Source organism: Oncorhynchus nerka, linkage group LG3 (genome assembly GCF_034236695.1).
Source record: "Oncorhynchus nerka isolate Pitt River linkage group LG3, Oner_Uvic_2.0, whole genome shotgun sequence".
In the NCBI taxonomy this organism is placed as follows: Eukaryota; Metazoa; Chordata; class Actinopteri; order Salmoniformes; family Salmonidae; genus Oncorhynchus; species Oncorhynchus nerka.
Window position 1 is genome coordinate 50903257 of NC_088398.1, and position 26612 is coordinate 50929868.

At 43.3% G+C, this 26612-nt stretch overlaps 1 protein-coding gene across 3 annotated transcripts in view; it reads right to left on the bottom strand.

Annotated features, from left to right (window-relative positions):
- Positions 1-18402: 18402 nt before the first annotated feature.
- The window catches only part of LOC115110257 (NEDD8-conjugating enzyme UBE2F), an 89951-nt gene continuing 81741 nt past the window's right edge, over positions 18403-26612 (bottom strand). For all 3 annotated transcript variants that reach the window (XM_065013222.1, XM_065013221.1, XM_065013220.1), the window contains one exon: positions 18403-20166. In XM_065013222.1, coding sequence (XP_064869294.1) covers positions 20116-20166 — 51 coding nt within the window. In that variant the 3' untranslated portion in view covers positions 18403-20115. The remainder of the gene's footprint in view (positions 20167-26612) is intronic.

The following is a 26612-nucleotide window of genomic DNA, read 5'->3' on the forward strand; positions in this document are numbered from 1 at the left end:
AAGGGCTTAATAAATACATTTGATTGAAGATTCGAGAGAGGGAGTCAAAAGCTGTTAAACCAAACCTTTGTCTAGCTGGATGGTATGCTTACAACACCCCTACACAAACACACACACACACACACACACACACACACACACACACACACACACACACACACACACACAGAGACTTAGCATTCTCATATCAAAATGCCCCCATCCCCCCTCACACACAAACACCCTGGCCCCCTACCCGACCTCCCACAGAAACAAAACAAACCCCTGTGATTGGTGAAGCAGTTAACTCAACCGCCAGGAAGTGTAAACAAATCAATCAATCATTCAAAACGCCTCTATCTGAAACAACACAATCTGCCAGCGTCTTTGACCAAGAAGCATGTCATCACTTCCTTATTTGAAAGGAGGGAATTGTTGTTCTGCTCCTGGTCTGAAAAAATGACTGACTTCATCTGCCATCCCATATCTGGGTTTGTGTGGCGGGTAGATTATCATAAAAGGCGATTCTTATGTTTAGCATTTTTTTTGTCATGAATATTAAAATCTGATTTTAAACCCTAACCTTAACCACCATGCTAACACTAATGCCTAACCCTAAATGAAGATCAACATTTTTACAATATAGCAAATGTTTTCTTTGCAGCTGGCTTATCTAAGGGGAAATAGCTTTAACACTGTTAAACACAACACTTTAACAGTGTTTTAACACTCTAGGGTGTAAAGCTGTGTTTACATATTTCCCAGCATGACTTACAAGTTGGAATACTTTAGAAAAATGTAACTTTATTTTTGTATAGTATGAGACCAATTAATCAATCAATGTGCATGATGAAACATAGATATTAAAATAAACTATTCTAAAAATCAACCTGCAACACAGCATGCTGGGAAATATGATGAGGCCGCTTCCACGTCTTTTTCACTCAGAGAGTTAACAAAAAAAATGAACTCAACACAGTCAAGTAACACCACCATCCGATTGAAAATATTTCTTGAATCAAATGACCTGTTCAGTTGTGCTGAAATTTAGGTAAGGTGAAAGACATTCCTAACACTGATATTAATAAAAGGCATGGAATGTCACATCAATTTCTAATGACTAAATGCGTTATAAAACGGGACAATGGGGAAGTAAACAATAGTGTTTAAAATCTGAAGACTTAGGAGATATAGGTGTTCTCCTGGTTGGACTGGAAAAAGGTTGAACAGACTGGAAAAAGGTTGAACAGACTGGAAAAAGCTGACTATGATGTTTAATCTAAACGCTTGTGTTTACGATGAGAACACTTAATAACACATCTACACTGACATTAAGGTTATAAACGTGTTACGTTTTATGGTTTTACAGTGTAAATGGAACTCAAATGCTTTCTACCTGCAACCAAAAAACTTCATAGTTCTAGACAGCACATTTATTTTTAAGAGTGCACCCACAGATTTGACTGGCCATATTTTTTTTTGCCATGTATTTGTATTCCACCTTCATTTAACCAGGTAGGCTAGATGAGAACACCTTTATTTAACCAGGTAGGCTAGATGAGAACACCTTCATTTAACCAGGTAGGCTAGATGAGAACACCTTTATTTAACCAGGTAGGCTAGATGAGAACACCTTTATTTAACCAGGTAGGCTAGATGAGAACACCTTCATTTAACCAGGTAGGCTAGATGAGAACACCTTCATTTAACCAGGTAGGCTAGATGAGAACACCTTCATTTAACCAGGTAGGCTAGATGAGAACACCTTCATTTAACCAGGTAGGCTAGATGAGAACACCTTTATTTAACCAGGTAGGCTAGATGAGAACACCTTCATTTAACCAGGTAGGCTAGATGAGAACACCTTTATTTAACCAGGTAGGCTAGATGAGAACACCTTCATTTAACCAGGTAGGCTAGATGAGAACACCTTCATTTAACCAGGTAGGCTAGATGAGAACACCTTCATTTAACCAGGTAGGCTAGATGAGAACACCTTTATTTAACCAGGTAGGCTAGATGAGAACACCTTCATTTAACCAGGTAGGCTAGATGAGAACACCTTCATTTAACCAGGTAGGCTAGATGAGAACACCTTTATTTAACCAGGTAGGCTAGATGAGAACACCTTCATTTAACCAGGTAGGCTAGATGAGAACACCTTCATTTAACCAGGTAGGCTAGATGAGAACACCTTTATTTAACCAGGTAGGCTAGATGAGAACACCTTCATTTAACCAGGTAGGCTAGATGAGAACACCTTCATTTAACCAGGTAGGCTAGATGAGAACACCTTCATTTAACCAGGTAGGCTAGATGAGAACACCTTTATTTAACCAGGTAGGCTAGATGAGAACACCTTCATTTAACCAGGTAGGCTAGATGAGAACACCTTCATTTAACCAGGTAGGCTAGATGAGAACACCTTTATTTAACCAGGTAGGCTAGATGAGAACACCTTCATTTAACCAGGTAGGCTAGATGAGAACACCTTCATTTAACCAGGTAGGCTAGATGAGAACACCTTTATTTAACCAGGTAGGCTAGATGAGAACACCTTCATTTAACCAGGTAGGCTAGATGAGAACACCTTCATTTAACCAGGTAGGCTAGATGAGAACACCTTCATTTAACCAGGTAGGCTAGATGAGAACACCTTCATTTAACCAGGTAGGCTAGATGAGAACACCTTTATTTAACCAGGTAGGCTAGATGAGAACACCTTTATTTAACCAGGTAGGCTAGATGAGAACACCTTTATTTAACCAGGTAGGCTAGATGAGAACACCTTCATTTAACCAGGTAGGCTAGATGAGAACACCTTCATTTAACCAGGTAGGCTAGATGAGAACACCTTCATTTAACCAGGTAGGCTAGATGAGAACACCTTCATTTAACCAGGTAGGCTAGATGAGAACACCTTCATTTAACCAGGTAGGCTAGATGAGAACACCTTCATTTAACCAGGTAGGCTAGATGAGAACACCTTCATTTAACCAGGTAGGCTAGATGAGAACACCTTCATTTAACCAGGTAGGCTAGATGAGAACACCTTCATTTAACCAGGTAGGCTAGATGAGAACACCTTCATTTAACCAGGTAGGCTAGATGAGAACACCTTCATTTAACCAGGTAGGCTAGATGAGAACACCTTCATTTAACCAGGTAGGCTAGATGAGAACACCTTCATTTAACCAGGTAGGCTAGATGAGAACACCTTCATTTAACCAGGTAGGCTAGATGAGAACACCTTCATTTAACCAGGTAGGCTAGATGAGAACACCTTCATTTAACCAGGTAGGCTAGATGAGAACACCTTCATTTAACCAGGTAGGCTAGATGAGAACACCTTTATTTAACCAGGTAGGCTAGATGAGAACACCTTCATTTAACCAGGTAGGCTAGATGAGAACACCTTTATTTAACCAGGTAGGCTAGATGAGAAGAAGTTCTCATTTACAACTTCCACCTGGCCAAGATAAAGCATAGCAGTTCGACACATACAACAACACAGAGTTACACATGGAATAAACAAACATACAGTCAATAATACAGTAGAACAAAAGAAAAGTCTATATACAGGCAATAAATAGGCCACGGTGGCAAAGTTATTACAATATAGCAATTAAACACTGGAATGGTAGATGTGCAGAAGATGAATGTGCAAGTAGAGATACTGGGGTGCAAAGGAGCAAGATAAATAAATAAATACAGTATGGGGATGAGGTAGTTGGATGGGCTGTTTCCAGATGGGATATGTACAGGTGCAGTGATGTGTAAGCACTGTGATAGAATGCATCCAATTTGTTGAGTAGAGTGTTGGAGGCTATTTTATAAATTACATCGCCGAAGTCGAGGATCGGTAGGATGGTCAGTTTTACGAGGGTATGTTTGGCAGCATTAGTGAAGGATGCTTCGTTGCGAAATAGGAAGCCGATTCTAGATTTAATTTTGGATTGGAGATGCTTAATGTGAGTTTACAGTCTAGCCAGACACCTAGGTGTTTGTAGTTGTCCATATATTCTAAGTCAGAACTGTCCAGAGTAATGATGCTGGACGGTCAGGCAGGTTTGGGCAATGATCGGTTGAAGAGCATGCATATAGTTTTCCTTGCATTTAAGAGCAGTTGGAGGCCACGGAAGGAGAGTTGTATGGCATTGAAGCTCGTCTGGAGGTTAGTTAACACAGTGTCCAAAGAAGGGCCAGAAGTATACAGAATGATGTCGTCTGCGTAGAGGTGGATCAGAGAATCACCAGCCGCAAGAGCGACATCATTGATGTATACAGAGAAGAACCCTGTGGCACCCCCATAGAGATTGCCAGAGGTCCAGACAACAGGCCCTCCGATTTGACATACTGAACTCTATCAGAGAAGTAGTTGGTGAACCAGGCATGGCAGTGATTTGAGAAACCAAGGCTGTTGAGTCTGCCAATAAGAATGTGGTGATTGACAGAGTCGAAAGCCTTCGCCAGGTCGGTGAATACGGCTGCACAGTAATGTCTCTTATCGATAGCGGTTATGATATCGTTGAGGACCTTGAGCGTGTCTGAGGTGCACCCATGACCAGCTCTGAAATCAGATTACATAGCTGTATGGTTTTTAGAAACGGGAGAGTGAGGGAATGAGTGAGGAAGATGGGTTTCTATGGTTCTTTGTAGCTCAGTTGGTAGAGCAGGACACTTGTAACGCCAGGATAGTGGGTTTGACTCCTGGGACCACCCATATGTAAAATGTATGCATGCTTGACTGTAAGTCTCTTTGGACAAAAGTGTCTGCTGAATGGTATATATTATTATGGATATAGGCACAATGAAAAACACTTTCTGGCAGGCTAACGGACTGATTTGGGGCTCCTGAGTAGCGCAGCCTTCTAAGGCACTGCATCGGTTCGGATCCAGGCTGCATCACATCCAGCCGTGATTGGGAGTCCCATAGGACGGCGCACAATTGTCCCAGGGTTTGGCTGGGGTAGGCCGTCATTGTAGATAAGAATTTGTTCTTAACTGACTTGCTAGTTAAATAAATAAAACATCTTATACCATGCTCTCCCAGTTTAACACAACATGGAGAGTTGTTTTGCTTTGTTTTCATAAGACCTTCACTTCTCATTATCATCACAATTACTGTACAGCAATTTAACACCCACCGAAGTGAACTGACACAATCAGTAAACAACAACAACAACATAATGGCATATATGAGCCCCTCTTTAATACTCAGCGCTAAGAGCCTGCATTTGAATCACAAGCTAAAGGGGATTACATGTATTAGTGGAATCACAATAATAAGAGTCTATGATGAACATCGGTAACTTAAGGGGAGATGAATTATGTAAGCTCCTTGTTTGCCCTTACAGTGTCTCCGGTGGACAGCTTATAGCAAGTGTTATAATTCATTTTATAAACTGGGTGGTTCGACCCCTGAATGCTGATTGGCTGACAGCCGTGTTATATCAGATCGTATTTTTTTATTTTTTTTTATTTAACCAGGTAGGCCAGTTGAGAACAAGTTCTCATTTACAACTGTGACCTGGCCAAGATAAAGCAAAGCAGTATGACAAAAACAACAACACAGAGTTACACATGAGATAAACAAATGTACAGACAATAACACAATAGAAACATCTATGTACAGTGTGTGCAAATGTAGTAAGATTGGGGAGGCATACCACGGGTATGACAAAACATTTATTTTTACAGCTTTAATTACGTTGGTAACCAGTTTATAATAGCAATAAGGCACCTAAAGGGTTTATGGAATATGGCCAATATACCACGGCTAAGGGTTGTGTCCAGGCACTCTGCGATGTGACGTGCATAAGAATAGCCCTTAGCCGTGGTACAGTGGCTTGCAAAAGTATTCACCCCCCTTGGCATAATTTTTTTTGTGGCATTGTATCTTTTGATTTACACATCATGCCCAACACTTTTAAGATGCAAAATATGTTTTATTGTGAAACAAACAAGAAACAAGACAAAATAAAACTGAAAACTTGAGCGTGCAAAACAATTCAGCAATTACAGCTGCAAGTCTCTTGGGGTGTCTCTATAAGCTTGGCACATCTAGCCACTGGTATTTTTGCCCATTTTTCAAGGCAAAACTGCTCCAGCTCTTTCAAGTTGGATAGGTTCTGCTGGTGTACAGCAATCTGTAAGTCATACCACATATTCTCAATTGGATTGAGGTCTGGGCTTTGACTAGGCCATTCCAAGACATTTAAATGTTTCCCCTTAAACCACTCAAGTGTTGCTTTAGCAGTATGCTTAGGGTCATTGTCTTGCTGGAAGGTGAACCTCTGTCCCAGTCTCAAATCTCTGGAAGACTGAAACAGGTTTCCCTCAAGAATATCCTTGTATTTAGCACCAGCCATAATTCCATCAATTTTGACCAGTTTCCCAGTCCCTTCCGATGAAAAACATCCCCACGGCATGATGCGGCCACCACAATGCTTCACTGTGGGGATGAAGTTCTTGGGGTGATGGGAGGTGTTGGGTTTACGCCAGACATAGCGTTTTCCTTGATGGCATTTTAGTCTCATCTGACCAGAGTATCTTCTTCCATATGTTTGAAGAGTCTCCCACATGCCTTTTGGCGAACACCAAACGTGTTTGCATATTTTTTTCTTTAAGCAATGGCTTTTTTCTCTCGACACTCTTCCGTAAAGCACAGCTCTGTGGAGTTTACAGCTTAAAGTGGTCCTATAGACAGATACTCCAATCTCCGCTGTGGAGGTTTGCAGCTCCTTCAAGGTTATCTTTGGTCTCTTTGTTGCCTCTCTGATTAATTCACTCCTTGCATGGTCCATAAGTTTTGGTGAGCACCCTTTCTTGGCAGGTTTGTTGTGGTGCCATATTCCTTCCATTTTTTAATAATGGATTTAATGGTGCTCCGTGGGATGTTCAAAGTTTCAGATATTTTTGTTATAACCCAACCCTGATCTGTACTTCTCCACAACTTTGTCCCTGACTTGTTTGGAGAGCTCCTTGGTCTTCATGGTGCAGCTTGCTTGGTGGTGCCCCTTGCTTAGTGATGTTGCAGTCTCTGGGGCCTTTCAGATCAGGTGTATATATACTGAGACCATGTGACAGATCATGTGACACTTAGATTGCACACAGGTGGACTTTATTTAACTATTTATGTGACTACTGAATTGGTTGCACAATATCTTATTTAGGGGCATCATAGCAAAGGGGTTGAATACATACGCACGCACCACTTTTCCATTTATTTTATTTCACTTTACCAACTTGGACTATTTTGTGTATGTCTATTACATTAAATCCAAATAAAAATCCATTTCAATTACAGGTTGTAATGCAACAAAATAGGAAAAACACCAAGAGGATGAATACTTTTGCAAGGCAATGTATATTGGCCAAATACCACACCCCCTCGTGCCTTATTGCTTAAATAAATATAGTATATCATTAGGCTTTATAAGTGCACCTACAGTTGAAGTCAGAAGTTTACATACACCTAAATACATTTAAACTCAGTTATCAATTCCTGACATTTAATCTTAGTCAAAATTCCCTGTCTTAGGTCAGTCAAGATCACTTTATTTTAAGAATGTGAAATGTCAGAATAATAGTGGAGAGAATGATTTATTTCAGCTTTGATTTCTTTTATCACATTCCTAGTGGGTCAGAGGTTTGCATACACTCAATTAGTATTTGGTAGCATTGCCTTTAAATTGTTTAACTTGGGTCAAATGTTTCAGGTAGCCTTCCACAAGCTTCCCACAATAAGTTGTGTGAATTTTGGCCCATTCCTCCTGACAGAGCTGGTGTAACTGAGTCAGGTTTGTAGGCCTCCTTGCTCGCACCAGCTTTTTCAGTTCTGCCCACAAATTGTCTATCGGATTGAGGTCAGGACTTTGTGATGACCACTCCAATGCTTTGACTTTGTTATCCTTAAGCCATTTTTCCACAACTTTGGAAGTATGCTTGGGGTCATTGTCCATTTGGAAGACCCATTTGCGACCAAGCTTTAACTTCCTGACTGATGTCTTGAGATGTTGCTTCAATATATCCACATAATTTCCCTCCTCATGATGCCATTTATTTTGTGAAGTGCACCAGTACCTGCTGCAGCAAAGCACCCCCACAACATGATGCTGCCACCCCCGTGCTTCACAGTTGGGATGGTGTTCTTTGGCTTGCAAGCCTCCTATTTCCTCCAAACGTAACGAGGGTCATTATGGCCAAACAGTTATATTTTTGTTTCGTCAGACCAGGGGACATTTCTCCAAAAAGTACAATCTTCATCCCCATGTGCAGTTGCAAACCGTAGTCTGGCTTTTTTTATGGCGGTTTTGGAGCAGTGGCTTCTTCCTTGCTGAGCGGCCTTTCAGGTTATGTCGATATAGGACTCGTTTTACTGTGAATATATATACTTTTTGTTCCTGTTTCCTCCAGCATCTTCACAAGGTCCTTTGCTGTTGTTCTGGGATTGATTTGCACTTTTCGCACCAAAGTACGTTCATCTCAGGAGACAGAATGCGTCTCCTTCCTCAAAGGTATGACGGCTGCGTGGTCCCATGGTGTTTATACTTGCGTACTATTGTTTGTACAGATGAACGCGGTAACTTCAGGTGTTTGGAAATTGCTCCCAAGGATGAACCAGACTTGTGGAGGTCTACAATTTTTTTCTGAGGTCTTGGCTGATTTATTTTGATTTTCCCATGATGTCAAGCAAAGAGGCACTGAGTTTGAAGGTAGGCCTTGAAATATATCCACAGGTACAACTCCAATTGACTCAAATTATGTCAATTATGTCAAGCTTCTAAAGCCATGACACTGGACATTTTCTGGAATTTTCCAAGCTGTTTAAAGGCACAGTCAACTTAGTGTATGTGAACTTCTGACCCACTGGAATTGTGATAGGGTGAAAATCTGTTGGAAAAATGTATTGCGTCATGCACAAAGTAGATGTCCTAAATGATTTGCCAAAACTATAGTTTGTTAACAAGGAATTTGTGGAGTGGATGAAAAACAAGTTTTAATGACTCCAACCTAAGTGTATGTAAACTTCCCACTTCAGAGGCATTTTGTGTGTGCCTCAAAAAAGTTCCTTGTTTGTCCTTGACATGGTATGGCAGGCACACTTTCTGATATCAAATGGTAAAGTAACAGGAACTCATATAGAGTTGGACCCTGACACATAAAGCAGCTCAGTAGACTAGTAGTGTTCCAAGGGTTATTTGATCCTGGAGAGGCTGTAACGGGGGGTTAGAACACGAACAGAAATAGCCAGCTGAAGCTCTTGATAAACTTTTCTCACTATCCACACACACAGACTTCCCTACATAATCCCCCAGTGATTTATGGGCTGTTTCTCCTGACTGCTGTCGGACGACTTGGGGTCGGGGGAGGTTACGGAGGGACGTATTGATCGCCGCCGTCTCACCCGATCACACTACATCTGCTCAGCACTTCCCAGCAGTGGCGGTCGCGGTGGCGATGTGAGAGGAACAGTGTCTCCTTTCCTTTCCCTGCACTATGAAGGATGCTGGGATCTCCAGGTCAACCTATGATGCTGGGAAGGAGAACCCTTTTCTCCATTTGGTCAGGATGGATGTCAAAAGACTTATTCCACCTCCTGGCCCGAGTCCTGTTGCTACTGTATGTCCTTCAATGGCTATAAAAGTCTATGATGATCATTAGGTAAAATAAGGGTAGATGGATTATGGAAGCTCCTTTTTTGCCCTTGACATGGTACAGTGTCTCCTGCAAACAGCTTATAGTAAGTGTTCTAATGCATTGTAAGTGCATCATTCTGCATTATAAATGCACCTATAAGGCATTATGTGTGTGTCTCAGAAAGTGTCTTCTTTGCCCTTGACATTGTATGGCACATTGTCTCCTCTCATGACCTGGGTGTTCTCAGTAAAAACAGGTTACACTGCTAGCTCCTGAATATCTGTGTTCCCTGTAAAACCATGGCTACTGTGTGACTGGGAATAATTTAGTGTGTTTTTACAGAGGCATTTCATAACTTACCATTACCAAAAAAAACTGGCTTCTGGCAAACAAGTGTGGCAAACCTTTGGCCAATTTGCAGAAAGCTCATATTTTCACATGCAAATGAGTATTTTGGCAAAATTGTTCAGGTATATTTGCGGCAATTTGTGAACGTCTGGCAAACAATCCAGGTTAACTTGTGGCGAACATTCTGTTCGCTGCAAACTCAGTATTAATATGCAAATAAGATCAGGTTTCTGGTTACTGTGTGGTAACAACATTGAAATGTATCTACATAAACCAAATCACAACTTTAAATTAAATTACTTCACAGAGAAAAAAATTAAACATACTAAATGTTGGAAATATATACGAAACAACATGTATTCAATGTCTTTAACGGATACAAATAAATCCAATACAACTTGAAATCAGCATGGTAATAAAGAAATTGCAAACACTAGATATTTCCCAAATAAATGGTTTAATCTTTCTATGTAGCTACAACATTTACATGAGAGAAATGTGGGGATGGGGATGTTGACCATAGGATGTTTAAAGGGACAATTACAGAATTATTATAAATGATCTAAAAAATTTTTTTAAAGGAAAACATTGGACATAACTAAACAGGGCAACTGACATAAAGATCCCAGCTGACGCTACAAGGGACAAGGACACCCCGAAGCACAGCTATCATCATAAAGCCTTCCTAAAGAGAAAGGTCTTTAGGTCCGTTTTAAAGGAGCCCAGAGTCTGTGGTGCCTTCAGGAGGGCATTCTGGAGGCTGTGGGCTAAAAGCCTGATCCCCCAAGGAACGGTGCTTGGTCCAGCTGAGGGTGTGGGTGGGGTTATGGAGGGAGAGCAGTTCTTTGAGATAAGGAGGGTCTGGAAAATCAGTAGGAAGGTTTTGAATTCAATCCAGAATGAGATGCCAGGATGGGGGTGATGTGATTGTGTTTCCGCACCCATCGGGATCCTGGCAGCTCTGGTCTGGATGTACTGGAGCTTTCTGAGACTCCGGCCGGGGATCCCGATGAAGAGTGTGTTACAGTAGTCCAGCCTTGAGGAGATAAATGCACGGACAAACTTCTCTGCATCAGACTGAGTGAGGGGGTGGGACAGAGTTTGGCAATGTTCTTAAGGTGATAGAATGACGCTTTACACAGTTGTTTGATGTGGCTGTCAAAGGTTAGGGAGGAATCAAGCTTTACATGCATATTGGAAACGGAGTTGGAGAGAGGGATGTTCTATCCTGTAATGTTGAGGTGTGTTATTATTGGTGAGTCCTGGACCTGGTGGGGGTGTAGGGACTCAGTTTTGCTGAGGTTCAGTTGAAGGAAGTTATGCTTCATCCATGCCCTCAAATAGGTTATGATTGAGAGCTGTACAGCAACCACTTTTTCCAACACCTTGGAGAGGAAGGGGAGGTTGGGTATTGGCCTGTAATTGGCCAGCACTTCCGTGTACAGGGTGGGTTTCTTCAGAAGGGGGCTGATGACAGTGGTCTTAAATGCGGGTGGAACACTGCCAGATTGGAGGGAGTGGTTAACAATCTCGATTATCAGAGGGCTGAGCGCAGGGGTGCATAATTTGAGCAGGGCTGTTGGAATAGGATCCTTGGGTGACTTCAAGGAAGCGGGAGAGAGACCAAGTTGGCGTTGGGTCAAGGGTGGGAGGAGAGAGTAGTAGAGCTGGAGATGAAAGATCTTATTTTGCGGACCTTTGTTTTAAAAAAGTAAATGAAGCTGTTACACTGCTCTCCGTTGTCTCGATGGGCAACTGGGACTGGGGTTGTAAAAGATTGTTTATGGTGGAAAACAGGTTTGTTGAGTTTCACAGATTGTTTCTGATGAGATTGGAGTAGAATGTTGACCATGCCTCTTTCAGGGCCTTGGAATAGGCATTTTGGTGCTCTTGAAAGGTAAGTTTGTGGAAGGTGAGGCACGGGTTTCTGAGACGCCTGCTCTAGGATGCGTCCAGTGGATTTCATATTTCTCAGTGAGCAAATGCGACCTCCCATATTTTTATAACGGCATGGAAGTCAGGCGCACTGCCCAGGGATTGGTTGTAAAACCCCACAGTTTCATCCACGGATGAAAAAAGATGTAGAAGACATGTTCAAGATGTCCTCTGACAGGCTGACTGGGTCTGTTTTTCCAGTTCCCGAAACACATGGGATGCTTGGACTTGGCTAGACGAGGAAAGAATGTCAAGTCCAGTGCGACAACCTTGTGGTCAGACACAGAGGTCATAGACCCTAATGTTTTTGATGGGGGTGGAGTCAGTGACGACCAGGTCAACTATGTGCCCACAGGTGTGAATGGGGGCATCGTTGTTTTAATGGCTTCCACTTTGTGAAATGGGTGAAAATCTATTTTGAAAGCAGATAATGTGACATAACACACTGTGCACTGCAGACAGACAGTGGTTGGTCTTTAGTGCTGGATTTGGATGTGGTGGTTGAGGATGGCCACCCATAGATTTGACTGATGACTAAAACTACACTCTTCACGGCACTGTTTTTAGAAACTGGAGAGTGGGTGAGTGAGGGAGTGAGTGATTGAGGGAGATGGGTTTGTATGGGTATAGACATAACTGACTGACTGTTCAGATACCATGCTCTCCCAGTTTAACACAATGTGGAGGTTGTTTTGCTTTGTTTGCGTAAGACCTTCACTTGTCATTAGCATCACAATTACTGTACAGCAATTTAACACCCACCGAAGTAAACTGGTACGATCAATAAACAACATAATTGTGTATTTTTGAGCACCTCTTTAAAAGGCCCAGTGCAGCCAAAAACGTGATTTTCTGCGTTTTATATATATTTACACACTACGAGGTGTATAACACCGTGAAATTCTGAAAATGCCCCTTTAGTGTAAGAGCTGTTTGAAAAGACTGCCTGAAATTTCAGCCTATTTTGGTGGGATGGAGTTTTGGGCTTCCTGGTGATATCACCAGGTGGAAAATTAGTTAATAGAACAATAAGACAGTTCCAAACCTCTCTGCCAATAACAAAATATATTTAGTTTCTTTTTGACAATTTAAAACAATCACATTACTTAATTGTTACCCAGAAATGACTTGATATTGAGATAAAAACAGCTGCATTGTACCTTTAATTTTCAGTGCTAAGAGCCTACATTTGAAACAAGCTAAAACCAAATACATTTATTAGGGGAATCAGAATAAAAAATAGAATCTCTCCACTCCACTTTGTAACACCTATTACTTTACTAGAGATTCATATTTTGATATAAAAGCATATTACGGAAATAGACTAATGCTACACTGAATTTATATCAGCGCTTTTCAAGGATCCGAAGGCAGTACTATGAATATGGAACATGGGTTATTTCAATGAGAACTTGTACAGTAAGTGGGTTGATACATCTTTGAGAGGCATCCTCCTGACGATCTCTTTCAGGACACTGTGTGGGAGAGGAGTGGGAGTACCAACTACCCACTGACGTCAATTCCACGTTGGTTCAACGTAATTTAATTTAAAAAATAAAATAAAAAACGCAACAAAGCCCCTATGCAAAGCCCTCTGTTACTCAGAAACATATTCCAGTGTCTGCCTGCATGCTGAAAATCTTTGCCAGCGTTTGTGCGTGTTTAGGCTAACTGATTTGATAACAAACATTTTGGCCCTGTTCTACACTAAATTGATAACATCTCATTCAGACGGCCATGTACAAAGGGGCCAGAAACATTTGAGGGGAATCAGCACTTTTCCTAAATGAAAACTGTCCTCAAAGTTGTAGTGTGTTAAAGAAGGTACAGGCTACGTGCAGAGGAAGCGAAAGTGTGTGGCTGAACAGTTCTGGGTGAATACTAGTTAAGAAGGCAGTAGCAATGAGAGAAATCTTTCATGGGGAGAGGAAGAAGCTTCGATCCACTGTAAAAGACAGTACAGCAGGGTTTCACAGCCTCAAGCAAGATGGCCGTCTTCCTCAGCTCCCTCCAAAGATGTTCTATTGGGTTCAGGTCTGGAGACTGGCTAGGCCACTCCAGGACCTTGAGATGCTTCTTACGGAGCCACTCCTTAGTTGCCCTGGCTGTGTGTTTCGGGTCGTTGTCATGCTGGTAGACCCAGCCACGACCCATCTTCAATGCTCTTACTGAGGGAAGGAGGTTGTTGGCCAAGATCTTACGATACATGGCCCCATCCTCCCCTCAATACGGTGCAGTCGTCCTGTCCCCTTTGCAGAAAAGCATTCCCAAAGAATGATGTTTCCACCTCCATGCTTCGCGGTTGGGGTGGTGTTCTTGGGGTTGTACTCATCCTTCTTCTTCCTCCAAACACGGCGAGTGGAGTTTAGACCAAAAAGCTCTATTTTTGTCTCATCAGACCACATGACCTTCTCCCATTCCTCCTCTGGATCATCCAGATGGTCATTGGCAAACTTCAGACGGGCCTGGACATGCGCTGGCTTGACCAGTGGGACCTCGCGTGCGCTGCAGGATTTTAATCCATGACGGCGTAGTGTGTTACTAATGGTTTTCTTTGAGCCTGTGGTCCCAGCTCTCTTTAGGTCATTGACCAGGTTCTGCCATGTAGTTCTGGGCTGATCCCTCACCTTCCTCATGATCATTGATGCCCCACGAGGTGAGATCTTGCATGGAACCCCAGACCGAGGGTGATTGACCGTCATCTTGAACTTCTTCCATTTTCTAATAATTGCGGCAACAGTTGTTGCCTTCTCACCAAGCTTCTTGCCTATAGTCCTGTAGCCCATCCCAGCCTTGTGCAGGTCTACAATTTTATCCCTGATGTCCTTACACAGCTCTCTGGTCTTGGCCATTGTGGAGAGGTTGGAGTCTGTTTGAGTGTGTGGACAGGTGTCTTTTATACAGGTAACGAGTTCAAACAGGCGCAGTTAATACAGGTAATGAGTGGAGAACAGGAGGGCTTCTTAAAGAAAAACTAACAGGTCTGTGAGAGCTGGAATTCTTACTGGTTGGTAGGTGATCAAATACTTATGTCATGCAATAAAATGCAAATGAATTACTTAAAAATCATACAATGTGATTTTCTGAATTTTTGTTTTAGTTTCCGTCTCTCACAGTTGAAGTGTACCTATGATAAAAATTACAGACCTCTACATACTTTGTAAGTAGGAAAACCTGCAAAATCGGCAGTGTATCAAATACTTGTTCTCCCCACTGCATGTGTGAGAGAGGTTGTCCAGTGGAGTGTGTGAGAGAGGTTGTCCAGTGGAGTGTGTGTGAGAGGTTGTCCAGTGGAGTGTGTGTGAGAAGTTGTCCAGTGGAGTGTGTGTGAGAGGTTGTCCAGTGGAGTGTGTAAGAGAGGTTGTCCAGTGGAGTGTGTGTGTATATATGTGAGAGAGATGGCCAGTGGAGTGTGTGTGTATATATGTGAGAGAGATGGCCAGTGGAGTGTGTGTGTGTATATATGTGTGAGAGAGGTTGTCCAGTGGAGTGTGTGTGTGTATATATATGTGAGAGCTTGTCCAGTGGAGTGTGTGTGTATATATGTGTGAGAGAGGTGGCCAGTGGAGTGTGTGTGTATATATATGTGAGAGAGATGGCCAGTGGAGTGTGTGTGTATATATATGTGAGAGAGATGGCCAGTGGAGTGTGTGAGAGAGGTTGTCCAGTGGAGTGTGTGTATATATGTGAGAGAGATGGCCAGTGGAGTGTGTGTGTATATATGTGAGAGAGATGGCCAGTGGAGTGTGTGTGTGTATATATGTGTGAGAGATGGCCAGTGGAGTGTGTGTGTGTATATATGTGTGAGAGAGATGGCCAGTGGAGTGTGTGTGTATATATATGTGTGAGAGAGGTTGTCCAGTGGAGTGTGTGTGTATATATATGTGTGAGAGAGATGGCCAGTGGAGTGTGTGTGTATATATGTGTGAGAGATGGCCAGTGGAGTGTGTGTGTATATATGTGAGAGAGATGGCCAGTGGAGTGTGTGTGTATATATGTGTGAGAGAGATGGCCAGTGGAGTGTGTGAGAGAGGTTGTCCAGTGGAGTGTGTGTGTGTGAGAGAGAGAGGTGAGGGGAGGTGGTCCAGGCTGCTGACACTGACCGCCCTCTTTCTCAGGAGACTGACTCACTATCTGACAGCCTGGATTAACATTCTGCTATGGTCATCATCATTTCAGCACAGAGTTAGTTAACACTAAACAGTAGCGTGTGCTTCCTAGTGAATACACCCCTGAGAACTAATGTGTCAACATGAGTAATTAGCTTAATATGTCATTAACATTGTCGTACACAGGACAGTTATAACTAGTGGTGTAAGGGACTGTAGTTAATCCGTGATCCATACGGGTCACCCTCCACGGTTCGGCACACATGTGAACCGCAGATCAATTGCAAAGTTTAACCGTCATAATGTGAAACACTTTTACTGCCGCTTATACTTTTTAAAGTAATACTTCCCTAAATCTTGATGCAGAGTTGCAGTGACAAGATAAAGACAGATGCTGTGTTTTACTCTGAAGCCTGAAGGTTTATTATTTTTAAAGCAGTTGTGTGTTCTGTTCATGTGAACGGGGCATGTTGAATCCCAACGAATCAATCCTGGATGCTCGCGTTGCAAAAAGCCAAGAAGAAAAAAGAGCAGTGACAGCCGTGGCTGGCGGAGGAGCTGAAGAACTGGAAAAGCCTCCCGCTTCATTTAAGTCTCATGTATGGGAGCATTTTGGCTTCCCTGTCAAATATGATGACAGAAGAAGGGTGGTGGACAATACCATTACGGTGTGTAGGCATTCTGCAGGCATTGTGCCACAAGAAAGCCGTATGATCATGGATATACATGGAGCGTGGCCACACATTTAAAGCGTCATCACCCTGGTGTGTCAGTGACGGGAGCCAACTCAGCTAAGAGACAACTTCTCACTGCGACATTTAAGCCCTTTGCTGCAGAATCCGACCGGACTACAGCCATCACCAAATCTATTGGGACGTTTATCACCGCAGACACGAGGCCATACTCTGTTGTGGAAAACAAAGGGTTCAAAAATATGGTGAAAGTGCTTGAGCCACGCTACGAAATCCCGTCGCGCACCCACTTCAGTATGAAGATCGTGCAAGACCTTTAAGAACAGGAAAATATCAAAATTGTCGTCGAATTATTCAAGGCATCCTCTGTTAGCCTCACCACAGATGGGTGGACCTCCAGGGCAACGGAAAGCTACGTGACTGCTCACTACACCACAGAGGAGTGGACCTCCAGGGCAACGGAAAGCTACGTGACTGCTCACTACACCACAGAGGAGTGGACCTCCAGGGCAACGGAAAATTATACGACTGCTCACTGCACCACAGAGGAGTGGACCTCCAGGGCAACGGAAAGCTACGTGACTGCTCACTAAACCAGAGGAGTGGGAGATGCGAAGTCCGGTGCTACAGACACACCCCCTCTACGAGTCACACAGGCACAAATCTGGCGCAGGTACTTCTAGGAGCAGTAGCAGAGTGGAAGCTAGAGAGGCTCAATAGCAATATCCCAATCACAGATAATGCCAGAACCAAGTAAATGCAGTGATAGAAGCTGGGATGGGGCCACAGATAGCTTGCTTTGCACTTGTGATCAATTTAGCATCCCAAAGGGGAATCTCAGTGAACCAGATGGACCGCCTCCTTGGGAGGATCAGGGAGGTGGTTTCCTTTTTCCACCGAAGAACAACAGCCGCTCATGTGCTTAAGACCAAGCAGGAAATGCTACAGCTACTGACCCACGAGCTCGTACACCATGTCACAACAAGATAGCTCTCCAACATGTCATAAGTGGAATTCCATCTTGAGCAGCAGGCAGCTGTATACTCTGCACTGACAGACCTTGAACAAAAAAATAAAGACATCGTCACCTTGTCTGATGATGTGAAAGTGGCAGAGGAGGTCCTCCAGGTGCTCAAACCTCTCAAAACGGTTACAACCCTATTGAGCACTGAAACTGCACCGTCTGTGTCCATGATCCTACCTCTGAAAACAAGGATTCTACAATCCATGGCCCCAAGTAAGGAAGACCGCACCATTACTAGAGATGTCAAGGCTGCCATTAGAGAATTTGAAGTTATAAGCTCAGGTCTGCTTTCTTTCTTTCTTTTTGATGATGTGGACACAGGCAATTCTTTTTCATTCACTATTGTTCAAAGGAAGGAGGTATCATGTCTCATATTGCACTTTAATTTAACAATTGAGTATTGAATATTTTATTTAAACATTGAAAAGTTCCTTGCTGTAAGTGTTCTTTAAGTAATAAATGGAAAGCAAAGTTATATTTGTCTCTTATTTTTTTGCTGATCGGAAAAATCATCCGCTCTGCAACCCAAAACCGTGAGTTTTGTGATCTGTTGCACCACTAGTTATAACATTGCAAAAAAACTTTCAATTATAATTGTTGCCAGCAATTACAATCCATGAATGTGTGATAAGGACATTGAATGTGGAAAGAAAGAAAAAACACAATAAGTAAATGTTTTTCCTTATTACATCCTCTTTAATATATCTTAAAAAATGGATATACAATCTGAGAAAGAAAAGGAGGATTTAAACTGAGGAACAGACAGACCCTCCCGAGCCCCACAGATAATTAGGCTAGCTGGACCAGTAAAATAAGGAGTGTGGGGCTAGGAACCAGAGCATGCTAAAAACAAGTCACATGAACCCCTGTCCATTTGAACACACACACACACACACACACACACTTCTAACATACCTACTGTAAAATACACCACCTCCTGGCCACATACATTTTGCCTCATGCAAACATGTGAATACAATTTTTTAATACAGTGATGACACTGAATCTAATGTTCCAATATGCACACATACAGGCACAAAGCCAGCCCAGGCAAAGCGAAGCAACAAACCCACACACTCAAAGATCTACATATCTCTCAGAAACACACACACACACACACACACACACACATACACACACACACAGGGGGACATTCAGACACATGAGGACATGCATACAGAGGAGACCCCACTCACTTGCCTCAAAACAGAGAACTCTCATACACTACCTAGCAGAGAAGAGAGCCCTCGTATTCCCTCTACCTCCATGGGGGCAGAGGAGAATGCATGAGGGTGGTGGGGCCTAAGAGAGTGGAAGGAGAAACGTCAGGATGGAGGGATGGAGCAAGACAGACAGACTATCAGAGGCACAGTGCCCTCTACGCTTGGCTTCCCCAGAGGTCAGGGGAGCTGAGATAAGGTCAAGGTTCAGGTGTGGTGGTAGAACTTGTACTGTGGTACAGCTTGAGTCTTTTCCTAGGAGCTTGATCTGGACAGTGTTACATTGTGTCTGGGGCACCGGTAAATTGTGTTCCCCCTGTGGATGAGTGAACAGAACAGACAGGAAGTGGGTGTGTCTGAAGTGGTACCCTATTCCCTATGTAGTGCACTACTTCTGACCAGGGCCTATAGGGCTCTTGTTAAAAGTAGGGTAATATAAAGGGGTGCCATTTCAGACGCTAAGTGAAGTGGACAACAGAATGGGGACTGACTGGGTCGGTGGCACTTGTCATTCACATGCTGTCTGATGAGGTGGGTGTGGGCGGGGGAGTGCAGGCCTTGAATGAGTGACATAACAGAGATGTTGTTTTTCCAGCTGTGTGTGTTTTTGTGTGGCTGGGTGGGTGTGCATGCACAACCAAGTGCTGTGTGTTGTGAGTAACTAGTTGAGTGCGTTTGCTTTGCAATGTGTGTGAAGGGATTCTGTGTGTGTGTGTGTGTGTGTGTGTGCTCGTGTGCATTTTCTTTGCAACCAGACATGGCAGGCACTAGAACTGAGAAACACTAACAGATAATCTTTCTCTTTGATTCGTCAATTCTTAAATAACAGCTAAGTGGATTGGTTAAATCCCGGGTCCTCACTGCCACATGCGCTCACTATTATTGGCTCAGACACACAGAGAGGGCCCGTCATTGGACAATCCCTGCGGTGACGCAGCATGATTACTCTAGGCCACTCAGGGCAATTAAAGCATAATCCCTCAAACTTTAAAAAAACAATTTTTCTTGTAAATCTTTTTTTTTCTTTCAGCGTCATTGTATTGCAGTCAGGGCGTGTCAGCAAGGTGCAGCGGTTGGTTGGTTGACGAGACGTTAGGGGGCGGGGTTCAGCTGCGCAGTCGAAGAAAGGGGAGGGTTGCAGGCAGCCGGCGCAGCTGACGCAGTCATCATCTGGCATAGTGCTTGATGTAATCTTGAACCTTATTACGGAAATCCTCCTAGAACAAGACACACAAACAACATCAGTGAGCTTTTCTGGATCTACTGTATATCCTTGTTGAATTTTTTACAAACATCTTACCTCCAACTGCTCTGAAAATCTTTAGGCCAATATACAGTGTGTTCATCAGTTTAAATGACTGAGCGAGACATTCAATAACAATGCAGTAAGCTGCATCAGGGGTTGATGGCAGTGATACAGTGGGATGAAAGCATTACCAACAAACCCTGCGCACTTCCTGTCAAGCAAAACATGATACGACCACTGAGGGCACGGCGACAACAAGAGCTATGAAAACATTACCCGCAGAGCGTCCGTCCGGCCAGGGAATATGGTCCCCATTGCCAGACAGTGGAGATGTAGGTAGATACGGAGGGCCATGCTGCACTGCTAAAGCTCTGGCTCCGGGTAAACAGCCTCCAACAACAAGATGCCTGAGAGGAACCCAGGAGGGCTCAGGATTCCTCAATTAGCTCTGCTGGCCTGTTGTTCTGTACCCAGTACCAGGCTGTAAATAACCCCAGTCTACAGGGAGTCTGGAGGAACACAGTGAACAACCCATCTTTGCCTGTCTGTGACAACCTCGGTTTCCCCAGCCGGTGTATACACAGTATCTGGGCCTAATTGATCCTTCTGAATGGTATGGAACACTATAGTGCAGTACCTCCACTACAGAACTGGGGAGTTAAAGCCTGGGCCAGAGTGTATGTGTGTGTGTGTGCGTGTGTGTCTGTGAGAGAGAGAGTGTGTGTACTCTGTGCGTGGAGTTTAAATGAAATAAAGTCAAATGAAATTAATTCCCATGAGCCTGTCTGGGGACAGTTAGATGATTGAGAGGAGAAATGGAGCCAGGTTGGCATGGCAGCGTACGTAGTGGCACAGGTGGCAGGAGGAGCTCAAGGCGATTGATATCCTTGGCTCTGTTTGTCTCTCCTGGGTCAGCTTGCCCCCTGCCCTTTTCCTTTTCCAGGGCCAGCTTTATTAAACCACACCAGCTCAGGTCATGCACAGCACAGCACAATTCTGAGAGCAACAACAAACGCATCCAACAAAAGCCTATTTTCTTCTCTTCTCATTAGTGGTCCAGGATTTGGGTTCGATTGGGAATTGATGAGGGTAGAAGGGGGTGGAGTCCACTAAAAGACTCCACAGCCCTGGTATCAGGAGCCAAGGCAAGTGAAAGAAGCAACTGTAAACTCTCCTCCAATCTGCACAGGGACATCAACGCATTATTTACCCATCAAGCTCCAGTTTCAAAGATGCACGTTTCCCAAGATAGGATTAAGTCCTTTGAGAATAAGCTCAGAATGAGGCTTGGTCGGGGCTGGAAAAGGCCAGAAGAGTCTCAGACAACAACAACGTCAACCATGCCAACAACAACTTATGGAGATAAGCGCGAGACATAATGCTTTAAAATGGTGACGACTTACAATTGACATTTTAGTCATTTAGCAGACGATCTTATCCAGAGAGACTTACAATTAGTACAAGACTTAGTTCCTAGCATGCCATCTAAAAGAGCCTGTGCCTGCTACTCAATAGCTTACTTTACCCTCAGGGAAAAACAATTAGCTCTACAGATCTCGCTCTCTGTCTGACATTGCATGAAAGCTTGTATGTAAATGGGGATGAATATCACAATCAGACGGCTGGTTAGTAACCTGCTTTTTGAGTCTTAATCCATCCTACTGGGTCTCTACAGTCCAGAGGGCAGATGAAAGCCAGAGGGCAGATGACCTGGGGGGTAGATTATGACGTTGATCTTCTGTGAAACTCCAAGGACGTGGGGAGGACAGAGACAGACACTGATATGAAGGAGGAAAGCAGTGCGGAAACCAACCAAACAAAGCCTGTAGTTGAAGCAGACACTGACTGACGGACTAGCGTTAGCGGCCATCCATTAGTGAACTGAACCATGTAACCTTTCCTACTGAATTAGCTCACATCCTCCCAGCAGGCAGGTACACCAGTGTTCAAAACACCTCTTCAAGAGGTAAATGAATTAATGCAAATGGCTGTACTTCACCCTGGGTGGAATGTGCTCCAGCTTTACAGTCAGGCTATAGCAACAGAGCAAAGAAAACATCACTACGTTAAAGAGCCCTCAGCACAGCTAGGCAGACAGAACAGACTTAGAACGAACAGTTAGAACAGGGAGCCCGGAACACTCCAAGCTGAGACCTTGGGGATTCAACTGCTGCACCCCCCCCACACTACTACTTTACATAACTCTGCAGCCTTGCTAAATATTTTGGCAGCGAGCTGAGCGCAGCACAGAGCTTGAAATAGCCCCCCCCCTACGTAGTTCTGCGTATTAATCTGCCCCATTATAACAATCTGAAGGGTTTGTGGTCGTGTGGGCCTTACCTTTTTTCCCTGGCTAAAAGCGTTTTGATATACCTCTGTATGCAGAATGTTACAAAGAAACAGATATTTGGGGGGAGATTTATATTAGGCTATACTACGACATGACATAACACAACATAACAATGGAGATGAATGATGACATCCAGAACAGTTCTTTGACAAACAAGTCAATGTCCTCAAACAAATTCAAAAGTAAAAGTGCAGATATACTCAACCTAGTCCTGCAGATTTATAAACCATTTTCCTCAGGGAATAGGTCAAAACTACATACTGTCCCTTCCCTGCTACAGCGAATACAGGAAAAGAGACAAGTTGAATTCCTGTCAGATCGCATCAATGTCACTGTTTTGACTCCCAGGGACATGTCTATTACACACGACTGGCAGAGATGACATGCACTCTGAAACCCTCAGTCACTCTTGGGTTTGGCCATTCAGACGTTTTCAGAAACCAAACTGACCAATCAATGGCCTTCAGTAACCCTGTGACATGATTTGTAACACCAAACAAGGTTACTTCAGAACACAGGGCTGCATGGCTCCTCTCCTCCATGTCCTTTACATTTACATAGTCATTTAGCAGACACTCTTATCCAGAGTGACTTACAGTTAGTGCATTCATCTAAAGATTGCTAGGTGGGGCAACCTCAATGCTTAGACACTACTGTGTCGGGACAGCACCTAAAGTGCTAGACCAGCTGCACACACCACCACTGCTACAGGTAGGGTAGGAGCAGCAGTCAAGCTATGTAAAAGGCAATCACATCCCCTGAACACCAACTCAGCAGACGCTGTCAGGGTAGACCACAGGGGTGGGAGGGCGGAAGGGGTGGAGTGGTAGAAAACGAGACCTCCTGATGGCACTCATCTCGCACTCTATCACTTCGAATCCCCCTCTTCCTCTTTCCTCCCCATCAGGACTAGGGATAGAACATTTCAGAGCCCTCTGGCTCACCTGGTAACGTGATCAGTTTGTACCGATTCAGGTCAGATCACGTCAGGTAGAACTAGCGCTGAAGGTGGCCCACAGCCAGCAAGGTGTTACAAATACTAGATAGTCTAACAGAAGATCACACAGAGGCCAGATGAGCTAGTGATTTCAAAGAATTATTGACAGAAAGAAAGTTGACAAAACTACAACATTTCCATACCGTCAAAGTTTTCACTTCACAAAACTGACACGGTCTATACTAAGCGCTAAAGATCACCGTGGTTCAACCATCCAGAACCATGTCGAGCCAGACCCAGTCACGTGGATGCTGGGTTGTTTTCACGTGCAAACAAACAGCCAGTTGATTGGCTATTGATCCAGTGTGAGACAGATTGTTAGCACAGTAAAGATACTGGTCCTGTAGTGGTTGGAGAGCCATAGATTAGCTACAGCATGCAGTAGCATGCAGTCAGAAGACCACAGGGTCCCTCAAGAGATCATTATGCAAGGCCTTCGTTAAGCCATCGGACTGGGGATCATCAATGGTGCAGTATGGCTGACCATGCTAGAATACCGGAGTGACTAATCATATCAGTCAAAACGTGGCTGTTAGTTTGCTTGTGGCCAACCTTAAATCTACCATTTTCTGTGGCATTGCAATAGTTAATGTGACGTCCTAAAGTATTTGGACAGTGACACATTTTTTGTTGTTTTGGCTCTGTACTCCAGCAATTTGGATTTAAATGATACAATTACTAGGTTGTAGTAGTGGTGATCAGCTTTAATTTGAGGGTATTGTCATCTACATCAGGATCAAAATACAGTACTTTTGTACATAGTCCCCCCCATTTTATGGAAATAAAAGTATTTGGACAAATTCAGGTATACAGGGTATTCGGGAAGTATTTAGACCCCTTGACTTTTTCCATGTTGTTACAATACAGCCTTATTCTAAAATGGATTAAATCTTTTTTTTCATCAGCAATCTACACACAATACCCCATACTGTTGCAAATGTATAAAAAAATAATAATAATCACATTAGGTAAGTATTCAGACCCTTTACTCAGTACTTTGTTAAAGCGATTACAGCATTGAGTATTCTTGGGTATGACGCTACAAGCTTGGCACACCTGTATTTGGGGACTTTCTCCCATTCTCCCGTGCTTTTACACCTGCATTGTTTGCAGTTTGGGGTTTTAGGCTGGGTTTCTGTACAGCACTTTGAGATATCAGCTGATGTACGAAGGGCTATATAAATAAATTTGATTTGATTTGATTCTTCTCTGCAGATCCTCTTAAGCTCTGTCAAGTTGGATGGGGAGCGTCGCTGCAAAGCTATTTTCAAATCTTTCCAGAGATGTTCAATCGGGTTCAAGTTCAGGCTGGGCCACTTGAGGACATTCAAAGTCTTAGGGTATGTGTGTTTAGGGTCGTTGTCCTGTTGGAAGTTCAACCTTCGCCCCAGTCTGAGGTACTGAGCGCTCTGGAGCAGGTTTCCAGCAAGGATCTCTCTGTACTTTGCTCTGTTCATCTTTCCTTCAATCACCACTAGTCTCCCAGTCCAGGCCACTGAAAAACATCCCCTCAGCATGATGCTGCCACCACCATGCTTCACCGTGTGGATGGTGCCAGGTTTTCTCCAGACGTGACACTTGGCATTCAGGTAAACGAGTTCAATCTTGGATTCATCAGACCAGAGAATCTTGTTTCTCATGGTCAGAGTTCTTTAGGTGCCTTTTGGAAAACTCCAAGCGGGCTGTCATGTGCCTTTTACTAAGGAGTGGCTTCCATCTGGCCACTCTACCATAAAGACCTGATTGGTTGTCCTTCTGGAAGGTTCTCCCATCTCCACAGAGGAACTCTGGAGCTCTGTCAATGTGACCATCGGGTTCTTGGTCACCTCCCTGACCAAGGCCCTTCTCCAACGATTGCTCAGTTAGGCCAGGTGGCCAGCTCTAGGAAGAGTCTTGGTGGTTCCAAACTTCTTCCATTTAAGAATGATGGAGGCCACTGTGCTCTGGGGACCTTCAATGCTGCAGAAATGTTTTGGTACCCTTCCCCTGATCTGTGCCTCGACACAATCCAGTCTCGGAGCTCTATGGACAATTCCTTCAACCTCATGGCTGGGTTTTTGCTCTGACATGCACTGTCAACCATGGGACCACTAGGCAGGGTATCCTAGTGGTTCGAGCGTTGGACTAGTAACCGGATGATTGCAAGTTCAAATCCGAGCTAACAAGGTACAAATCTGTCGTTCTGCCCCTGAACAGGCAGTTAACCACTGTTCCTAGGCCGTCATTGAAAATAAGAATTTGTTCTTAACTGACTTGCCTAGTTAAATAAAGGTAAAATAAAAATATAGAAAAGGTGTGTGCCTTTCCAAATCATGTCCAATCAATTGAATTTACCACAGGTGGACTCTAATCAAGTTGTAGAAACATCAAGGATGCTCAATGGAAACAGGATGCACTTGAGCTCAATTTCGAATCTCATAGCAAAGGGTCTGAATACTTATTTTTAATACATTTGCAAAAATATCTAAAAAACTGTTTTTGCTTTGTCATTAAGGGGCATTGTGTGTAGATTGATGAAAATCAATTTTAGAATAAGGCTGTAACGTAACAAAATGTGGAAAAAGTCAAGGGGTTCGAATAGTTTCCGAATGCACTGTGTGTGTATTAAAGTCATCAAAAGTTTAGTATTTGGTCCGATATACCTAACACACAATGACTACATCAAGCTTGTGACTCTACAAGACTTGGAATCATTTGCAGTTTGTTTTGGTTGTATTTCAGATTATGTTGTGCCCAATTGAAATGAATGGTAAGTAATTACTGCTCCATTTTGGAGACACTTATTGAAAAAAAAAAAAAGTGTTTTAATCTGAACACTTCTACATTCATGTGGATGGTACCATTATTACGGATAATCCTGAATGAATCGTGAATAATGAGTGAGAAAGTTAGAGGCACAAAGATCATACCCCCAAGACATGGTAACCTTTTACAATAACAGGGGAGGTCAGCATTTTTGTGGGGGTATGATATTTATGCCTTTCCCACTCATCATGCATTCATGATTATCCGTAATGTTCAGAAACATATTTCCTTATTTACAATAAAAGTGACTAAAATAACACACTAC